Source organism: Monodon monoceros, unplaced genomic scaffold (genome assembly GCF_005190385.1).
Source record: "Monodon monoceros isolate NGI ecotype Baffin Bay Population unplaced genomic scaffold, NGI_Narwhal_1 Super_Scaffold_1, whole genome shotgun sequence".
NCBI lineage: Eukaryota > Metazoa > Chordata > Mammalia > Artiodactyla > Monodontidae > Monodon > Monodon monoceros.
Window position 1 is genome coordinate 45,948,169 of NW_021703765.1, and position 10,163 is coordinate 45,958,331.

Sequence of the window (10,163 nt, forward strand, 5' to 3'; positions counted from 1 at the left end):
TCATACAGTTCTCTCTATATATTTTGTTAGATTTATACCTAAGTATTCAATTTTGGGGGGTGCTTATGTAGATGGTATTGTTTTTAATTTCAAATTGGACTTATTCATTGCTAGTGTATAGGGGAATTTTCTGTGTTAACCTCGTATCCTGCAACCTTGCTCATTAGTTTCAGGAGTTTCTTTGGTTGATTCTTTGGGATTTTCTACCTAAACAATCATGTCATCTGTGAACAAAGACAGTTTTATTTCTTCTTTTCCAATCTGTTTACCTTTGTTTCTTTTTCTTATTGCATAAACTAGGAATTTCAGTACAGTGTAGAAAAAGAGTGGTGAGAAGGGGACATCCCTGCTTTGTTCCTGATCTTAGAAGGAAAATTTCATGAAATATGGTGTTAGATGCTTTTATTTTTCAGCATAGCATTTATTTCCATGTGACAGATTATGTATTGTTTATTATCATACCCTCTTCCCCTAGGATGTCAGTTCTTTAAAGACATCACCACATCTGTTTTTTATCACTGTTGAGTCTCCATCACCTAGTAGAACACATTGAGTAGTCAATAAATACTGGTGAGTGAATACGTAGGGCCTTCACTTACTAAATTTGAATGGTGATTGTAAGAATAGAGAAAGAAACCCCTAAAAAGTACTGGGACAGAATACTTTTAAGAAAGAAAGAAATTTATTGCTCAGTCTAGGGACTCTTCACTCCATACACTCCCTAGGAAATCTCATTTACGCACATGGTTTTCATTTACCATGCTGTTGACTCTCAAACCTCTATTTCTAGTCTCACTTTTCTCTTCTGAAAGTCAGGTGCCTAGTAGTCATCTGCACTTGGAAATATCATGTCAATTTCACATAACCAAAACGAATTCATAGTTTTTGTACCCACACATTCCTCCTTTCTGTGCTCTCTCTTAGAGAGAGGGGCAGTATCGCCAAGCTAGAATGCCATGTGCCACATTTGATGCTTAAGTCTTCCTCCCTCTCCCCATCTAATAAATGACAAAATCTTGTTAGCCTGACGTCCTTCAACATTCTTGAATCCATCCACTTCTCTCTGACCACTGCCTTATCTTTGTTTAGACCATTAACATCTCCTAAGTTCATGATGGGATGAAGGATCCTCCCATGCTGTCTTGCCTCCTTTCCCATTTATTCTTTACTCTAGTCAGAGGAATTTTGTAATTTACAAACAAAGAAGCTGAAGAAGCAGAGAGAGAGAGAGAAGCCGAGGCTTAGAGAGTTGGAGTGATCCACCCAAGATGATGGGTAAGCAGGGCCGAGCTGAGTGGCTAAGACCCAGGGACTGGGCCGTTCACGACGCCCCTGCCTCCAGCCACACCAGCACTTTGCAGAGTGCTGTCGTGCTTTTCTTATTGAGCAACTGTTTGAAGCAGAAATCCTCACTTGTTGGATGAGAAAGTCAAGAAAGGGAAGGTAGATAGCTTGCCTCAAGGACAAGAAACTGGTAAGTGGGAGAATTAAAACTAGGCATTGATTTCTGCTTCCCAAACCCATACTTTTAACCCTGGAATTTGCTAATGGTCGCAGATATACAGTATGTTTTTAGGCTTGCTTGTGATTTGATTTTGTCCTAGCAAAGTGATCCGGTGTGGGTCAAGTTACTTAAATTCTCAGTGCTTCAATTTCTTCATCCATAAAATGGATATCATATTTACTGCACAGGTAACAGATGGACACAAAACACTTGTTACAGTGTTTGACACATGGTACGAGTTACTGAGATATATTAAGAGTTATTGAGATATATTGTTGAGATATATTATTGAGATATATTAAGAGTCGGCTATTGTAGATATTAGCCAGACTTCTCGTATCCATTACTTCAAGCTCTGTGCTAACAAATAATCAGTAGCTTCTAGTCCTGATTGTTGTATATTCTTTTTTACTCTCCAATTCCCTAAGCATTTTTTACCTATTTTTTCTCCATTCTTTTGCTTTAGCTGTTTCTTCTGTTTGAAGTGCCCCTTTTCTTTTCTCTGCCATTCAAATTTCACTATTTTCTTAAGGCTCTCACAGTCTCTGAAATATTTTTCAAATTATTTTAGCCGCGATAGCCTTTTCCTTTCTGAACTCTTGTAGACCTTGTTCTGCAATTATACTTTATTTGTAAGTCTTACCTTCCCTGTTTTTCAAATTTATTATGGTGATGAGCATATAGTATTTGCTCAATAAATGTTTGTAATTGCTTGAATATCATATTTGGTGTACATTATTGAAGAAGTCTTATGTGTCAGGCACTCTTCAATACTTGGGGCATAAGAATGGATAAGACCTAGTCCCTATCGTCAAGTAATTCATGCTATAGTAGATACATTATAGCTTTTATTTATATAGCACACCAGTTCTTAACCTCTCTTGTGCTTTCACATCATTCATAATATGTGCAACTCGCTTTCATCGTTAATATCTCATCACACATACTCACTGTGGGAGCGTTTCCTTCCAGCATTGAGGCTTGCTTATTTATACTTTTTTATAATTTTTGAAAGCTCTTTCTCATGTCCTCTCTTATTTAAGTGTCCTAACAAATAAATGAGGTAGAACTAGTGTAACCTTAAACAGAAAGAAAATTGAGAGCCAGGGATGGGTATGTTACAGTCCCACCTTATAGGTGAAGAAAATCTCAAAGAGCTTTCCTTGGGCTCAAATGAAAAGGCAACAGTAGAGTTGGGACTTAAACTCAGTATTTAGATAATGTAACAATTGAACAGTAAGTTCCTGTATGCTAAGCATTTCTTATTTTAAACTTGGTATTATAGGAATTTTTCAACAGAGACAGCAAAAAGAGGCATCATGAATCCCTGTGTACCCCACCAACCAAACTCAACAATTATCGGCATTTTACCAATGTTGTTTTATATACCCGCACCCTATTTTATTGAGTATTTTAAAGCAAGTCTTACCTACAGATATTTCAGGATGAGCATTGACTTAAAATTTTTCTGAATATAATTATGTAAAGTACATCAATATTTTTTAAATACCTTAATTCTACTTATAGTGCATTATTCCATTAGATACAGTGGTATTCAACAGATTTTGAAGTATATCTTACTTCTGTGGAAGTGTAAACTTTTAGGGTACTATTTCTTATTGTACAGAAGGCTTTCAACTATAGAATACTTTCTTGATATAAAATAGTTAATTTGACTTAGAGGGGGATATTTAGCCAAAGGAAACAGTTAACTGATTATGTGCCCAAGTGCTTTTATGAGCATCTATTTTAAACACATTTAAGACATTTTTGTTATTAAAATAAATTTTTTCTAGTACATTCCTCTTTTCTTCTACCTTTCTTCTCTGTTGAAGGAAAAGATGTTCCTTCTCTTCTCCAAAAGCTAGCCTTAACAGCTGTATACTGGACACTGTTTACCTCCCTTGTAGAATTTTGTTACTTCATTCATTACCTCTTTTATACCTGTGCTTCATTTTCTTTCCCTTCCTGTCAGCCTACAGGCCCTTCAAGTCTACCTTACTAAAAGCAACAAAATCAAAAACAATCTTTCTTTGATTTTACGTACCAGCTGCCTGTCTGAATACCTCTGCGAATACCTCATTGGCCTCGGGAAGAGGCCCAAATTCCATAGTGTGGCTAGAAGGTTCTTCTTCCTTTATCTCCCAGATATCTGTCCATCCTTGCTACTTATCTCAGATACCCTTGGTGTTAATTCATAACTCACTATAATAATCTAAACAGTCACAAACTTGTTGTACTAGAATATAATTGACACACTTAGCATATGCTATGCCAGCATTTAGAACCAGAACTTCACTCATTCTTGATTCAGTTCAATAAAATTCACCAAACATCTAAGTTCTCACTCTGATAGGTGCTGTTCTAGGCTCATAGACTTTGAAATCCATTTGCAGTTGACTGTAATATCAGAAGAAATTACAGAGATACTCTGTACCTAAATATTATATGTAACGGTTTTTGTTTGTTGTGATTGTAGTTGCTTTTGTAGTATGACAGTGTTAAGATTGATTTGTAATTTTCTGTGCCAAACTGTTATGGGCAAACTATGATCTAATTATATTTTTAAATTTATCTTTTAGGGACAGTATGGAAATTACCAGCAGTGAAAAGTACTTACATTCCAATAGCCAGAATCTGTTAGCAGCCATATTGTCGCCTCAGCACTGTGGACACCGTCCTGTGAAGAGACCCTTCCATTCCATCTAGTTTTTGGAAAAACCTTGTGGATAAGTGGCTGTTTCATCAGTAAACAGCCTTTGTGGCTTAGTTATAAAAGGCTTTAGTAGCGCAAAAATACTCTTGATTTCACATGTCTACTCTAGATGGCAACATTGGACAGAAAATAGAATGACATAACCAATTTGCAATGATTTCGGAACAGTATTTCAAATGGACTGTTACAGACTGAAAGGTGTGAACAGCTTTGTATGTTTATGAAGGTTAAGGGGATTTAATACTTTTCCACAGATTCTTTTGTAAGGGGAAGAGGGAAATGTACAATTTTTACAGCAGCAATATTTTGTATATTATGTTTATTTCATGTGGTGAATATGCAAGGAGGTACACTACGCACTGGACAGAATCAGAAGTCCTCTGTTAATGGGGACTGGAGCATGGTGGATGCTTGATTGTGTTGGTCTCAAAGTGGTGTTCTGTGAAGCTGAAGGTGAGGGAGAAGGCAAAGCACACCATATGTCCACTGCTATGTTCTTTAGAGGAAATTCGGGTCCCTTTTATGTGTTAGATAATCAAGGGCACTGTGATACAGTTTTAAGTAAAGAGACATTTTTTAAAAGCTTTCCAGTTTTGTGGGTTAAAACCTTTTTATAAAAGATCATTTATAATACAGTTTTAAAATGTGAGGCAATAAGAATTACTTCATATTGGATCTGAAGAATCTTGCTAACAGTTTCATGTAAATGAAGTGGTAATCCTCTCCTAAAAGAGCAATAACTGAAAATGAAAAGTGTTAATTTTACCTTGTTTGAGTCATCAGGGAACTTAGTAATATCAAAACATTTTATAAATGATGTCAAAGAAGAGTCAACGTTGATTCAGTAATTTTATTTTTTAACATTAGAAGGATAATTGGTTTGTATGATAAGAATAGTTCAGGAGACTTTACAAATCTTTATTGACTGGAAATAATGCCATTTATAAAGGAAGGAACACTTCTAAGTTTTTCCCTTTCTTATGTTGGTTAATATAACATAGAGATGTTTAGGAAAACGCTTATTGATGATGTTTATTCTGACCTGTATTAAAAGCACAGAGGTTGCATTTCAGATCCCTTTGTTTATTAGCATGGTATACTTAAATCATATTTGAGGCTGTCCTGTGCCTGACTGTTTTAGGTGATTTCAGGGATATTGCATTGGGCAGGAAATCATGCATTGAGAAGTTTATAACCACAGTTACTTAAGCATAATCTGAAAAGATCTAGCCCAAAGGTAAGTTGCTATTTTCATCACAGTTGCCTGTGCCCAGGGAATAAGGTATATTCTTTATAATTGAATTGTTTTTTCCCCACTTCTAACTGGAAACAAAACAGAAGGGGTGCGATAAATCTGAATAAGCAAAATGTACTGTTCTCAACATACTGTAATCAAAAGGAGAAATTTTAATGTGTCTCTGTGTGTGTATGAAAGAGAGTGTGTGTGTTTTAAGGTCAGAATAGGGTTTTTTTCAACATGGTCAGTAGAAAATGGACATCAAGTTTGAACACATAAAGCATGGACAGCCTTATTGTGATGGAAACGCTTTTAGGTTCTGTGCCAATTTTCCACCACTGTGTACTTTGTTGCTATTTAAAACTGTATCAACTCTAACGGAAGAATAAATTATTTGTGATTTTAATTTTCTCATTTGTTTTTTTAAATTAGATCTCTTTGACTCTCTTGTTTTGTCTGGAGACTATGCTGTGGGTTTTTTATATAAGTTAGCCTAGTATAAGCAGACTATATTTGTATTCTAGGACTTTATCAAAATTCTCCTGTCATGCCCAAGTTAATTAGAATTAACTGTTCAGTAATCAGCATGTGTGTGGGCTGTTTGTTACAGAATTCTTTCTCTGAAAATGAAGTCCATGAGGCCATAATCAAGATGACTGAATTAGACAAATGAGTTGAAGAGACAAAATTGTACTGAACCCAACCTGGTGTAGATATGCTATCTCATTTGAAATAAGCTCAACTGACATTAAGAAATAATTTGTCTTGCCAGCCCATCTTCTGTTGTCTTATTCTCTTTTAATGGAAACTAAAATTGCAATTTTAATAAGCAGAATTTCCTCCAGGACTTTCTTCCTGGAGACTAGTGCATTTGCAAGGTTTAATTGTTCTATAACAGTCCTGTTTCATAAAAGTTTTTAATTGGTGGTGACAAAAATTGCCTTACTCCTTTGACACCTCGTAAGAAGAATAACTTTACCAATAGCTTTCTACCAAGTGTGACACTGCCATATAGACTATATATATTCCAAAGCTGGAAGTTTCATTTTAGCAAAATGTATTATTACGAAGAAATATCATACCATCCCATGAAATTTCAGAAGCAAAATATTACTAAGAAGAGAGCAGGGTGATTATTGATCAACATATAAAAGTATTTAACTGTGCTAGTTTAGTTGTTTGAGAAGATGCTAGCATTATTCTGTAGAGTTGTGGTGACAGATTGTTTTCGGTTTTGTTTTTAATTTTTTAATGGAATTTTCAGACATACATCAAAGTGGAGAGAATGGTATAAAGATCCACATGTACCAGAAACCTAATTTATGCACTTAGCAACTCATGGCCAATCTTGTGTTGCCTGTACATTCTTTTCTATCTGTTTCCTGATAGAGATGTTTAGTTTCAGAACTTAGATATGATCAGTGCATTTATGTTTAGACTATAATCTTTAACTGTGATAACCTACTGAGAGGTTTTTCATGAGATGGTACATTATAAATAATTATTTGATGTTAAAATACCTGAATGAAAAACCTTGAAATATTCTGAGAGATATCAAATATATTTGGTCTCTGTTAGGGAATACTGATTATTCCCCAATATTCTCCTCTCCTTTTAAAAATAATCCCCAGGTTTTGGGTGGGCACATGGCTGCCTACCCAGTGACTACATTTTACAGCCTCCTTTGCAGCTAGGTGTGGTCATGACTTTAAGTTCAGCCAGTGGGATGTGAGCTGGAGTGATATGTGTAGCTTCTAGATTACATTTTTAAAAGTGTGCTCCATATTCTTTTTTTCATTTCCCAAGGGCTGGCATATGACATATTAATGGGGAGGTCTGGCCTTCTAGATTAGAAAAATACTCCAGACAATGGCAGTGCAGCTAGATAGAATGAAAAGTCTCCTGAATGGCCATCCTCATGAATCTCCCTACTGCCTATCTGCTTGGATGTTGACATGAGAGAAGTAACACTTCTGTCACATTAGGCTCTTTGTTACAGCCGCAAACCCCATACTCTAACATAGGGTCACGTAGTGGAGGGCCAGTTCATACTACCCTACGACATAGTCTGTCTGGGGTCACAGTTTTTAGGAATGACAGATTAGTGTATTGTGTGTGGTGTGTACTTCATGGTCATTCAGTTCATATTCTTGACTAATGAAATAGGACAGAATCCATTATATTTCCTTTAAGATCATCCTCTGCTTTCCATCACGTGAATTAATTGAATGCTATGTTTATTAACAATAGATTTAGTTAATTTTAAAATACTGGGAAAAATATACATACTATTATTTTTTTGGCATCTTTATAGTTTCTAAGTACTTATTTTGAGAATTACGTTAGGTAGGGCTTTATAAAATCTCTTGGGTTTTTAACTTTATTTTGGCTTCTTCTGCTTTAACTTGTTCTTTGGACTTTTTTCTCTAATGTTTTCTTGATATTTCCTTAGTTTTCTGATTTTCACTATATGAAGTGTGTACATTGATTCTAATTTCCATGCCAACTTTTCTTTTGGGGGAAAAAAAAGATGTATAATAGTAAAAGCATTCTGATTTTACACCTATAGTAGCTCTTACTATTCAGCTTCAGGTCAAATATAAAGAATTTACTGTCTACAGGAGGTGTAACTATATTAGCTATGGAAGGATATTTTGGAATAGTGATCGTTTTTCATATACTTTTTCATACACATCAAATTTTTTCACTTTTAAGACTCCTGATATCATGGATCAAAATACTGTTCATGGCTATCAAGGATTTTATCTTCTATTGATATGACTATACTAGGGAGTTATTTCTGTTAATGCTTAGTAAATTAAGAACAAGGAAGTGTGGCTGTGGCTTTCTTTTTGGTCCTAATATTATTCTATCCATAGAAATCCTATTTCCTGTTCATTAATTTCAGTATTCCATTCTTTTCCAAGATTTTGCTTCACAGCAAGCTTTCATACTTCAAGCTCAACATGTTAGTGCTCAGTCCTCATTCCCACATAAACACAACTATTTTGAGAACATGAACTGATATTAATTACCCCCTTGGCACCAAAAAAAGTCAGGATTTCCTGATGTGGCACGCTAATGTAAAATGCATTACTGCAAACGCTGGCTCCAAGGGGTAATACTCTCTAAATAAACACAGCAATGTTTTTCTTTATTCACGACTCTCAGGCTATTCTGAAAGTCATTCATCCTCCATGGCCCCCCAAAAGCATTTTGAGTTTTAGTAACTTATAACTGGATTTTCATAAGAAGAAATTGAATTCCAAGCTGCAAATCAGTGGCACTTAACTCTTTGGTTCTTTGACATAAAATATACCTAAACGTTCCCATGATTAAATGGCTTTGAACCATAATTTACAGCAGTCTTTGGAAGGTAACAGTTTATGTTTAGTCATTAGTATCACTAAATATGTCATTTGACTTAAAAGTTTCTTCGGAAATAGAAAATGAACAAGATCAGTCACTCAAGGCCAGAAAGAATGTGTATGGGGTTTTTTATGGTTTGTTTTGGGGTGTGTGAGTATATGTGGGTTTGTGTTTGAACATTCCATGTAGACTTCTGATCAAGAAGGCATAGTTCATGCTTTGATGTACTATCTCCTAACACACACTAGTACTACTACTACTATTAAATAAAAAAGTGAACCGAAGCAGAGACAGCCAGGCTCAAACAAACTAAGCATCTTGTGGAACCAAAAATAGAATAAAAATGTAAATCGGTGAGTGAGGCTGAAACCATGGACAACCTGGGTTCTGAGTCTAGAAGCAGATAGCGGTACTTAAGAAATTGGTTCCTGTGAAGTAGTAGAAACTAGAAATATTACACAGGATTGGGTACTGGAGCCAAGTTTAACTGCTTGACATCAGAGGCAGCTAGAATGTGACTCTTCCCAACTGTTCACACATAAAGGCTTGCTGCTGCTGACCACTACCGAGGGCCTCCTTTTGAGGAAGCTAAGTATAATGATGCTAGAAAATACATATTTAGCATCTTAATATGGAGCAGAACCAAGGTATTCCAAAGCTTGGTAATTAGGTCTAAAATAGTCCTAAAACAATCACTGAAGGGAAAGAAGTTCTCAAAGATTCGGTTCTGGACTCCCTGTAGGGGTCCAGGTGTACAAATGGAAGTATAGGAAGAAGGGTGGGGAAGAGAGAAAAATAAAAATACAACTAAAACCTACTTTAAGCCCATGAACTAAAATTTCAAAATATGTCAGGATCTCTTGGCAGAACATGTATTCCCAGCACATAAAATTAAATTTTGTATACCGGTCTGACATTTTAAAATATGAATGTTTAAGATGCTAAAGGAAATATATCCAGTCACATCATGAAATGGATATGAAATTACAAAACAAAAACATGGAGAAATGAAACATATGTAAAATCTACTGAGGAATCTTACAAGTAAAAAATATAATCATTGAAACAAGCTCAACTGGTGTAAACTGTAGGCTGGACACAATTGAAGAGGAAATGTGTGAATTAGATGACAGTGTGAGAAACTGTCTCATACCCAAAACACAAAGAAAGAAAAACATTGAAATATATATGAATGAAGGAACATTGACGAGATATGAAAGTGAATGCAGAGTTTTAATAAGGTAGCTCCAAAAGAAAACAATGGAGGGATTGCTGGAAAAGCTATACATAAATAAAAGCTGACAGTTTTCCACAATTCAGTCTGTTAATACTCAGAT

The 10,163-nt window shown here is 35.4% G+C and overlaps 1 protein-coding gene across 2 annotated transcripts in view; it reads left to right on the forward strand.

Moving 5' to 3' along the window:
- SS18 (SS18 subunit of BAF chromatin remodeling complex) overlaps positions 1–5,877 on the forward strand; it is a 76,384-nt gene extending 70,507 nt beyond the window's left edge. The window contains exon 10 of one of the 2 annotated variants that reach the window (XM_029216798.1): positions 4,087–5,863. In XM_029216798.1, the coding sequence (XP_029072631.1) occupies positions 4,087–4,113 (27 nt within the window). In that variant the 3' untranslated portion in view covers positions 4,114–5,863. Of the gene's footprint in view, positions 1–4,086 lie in introns of both variants that reach the window. The other variant, XM_029216797.1, reaches the window with a different exon arrangement.
- The last annotated feature ends 4,286 nt before the right edge of the window (positions 5,878–10,163 follow it).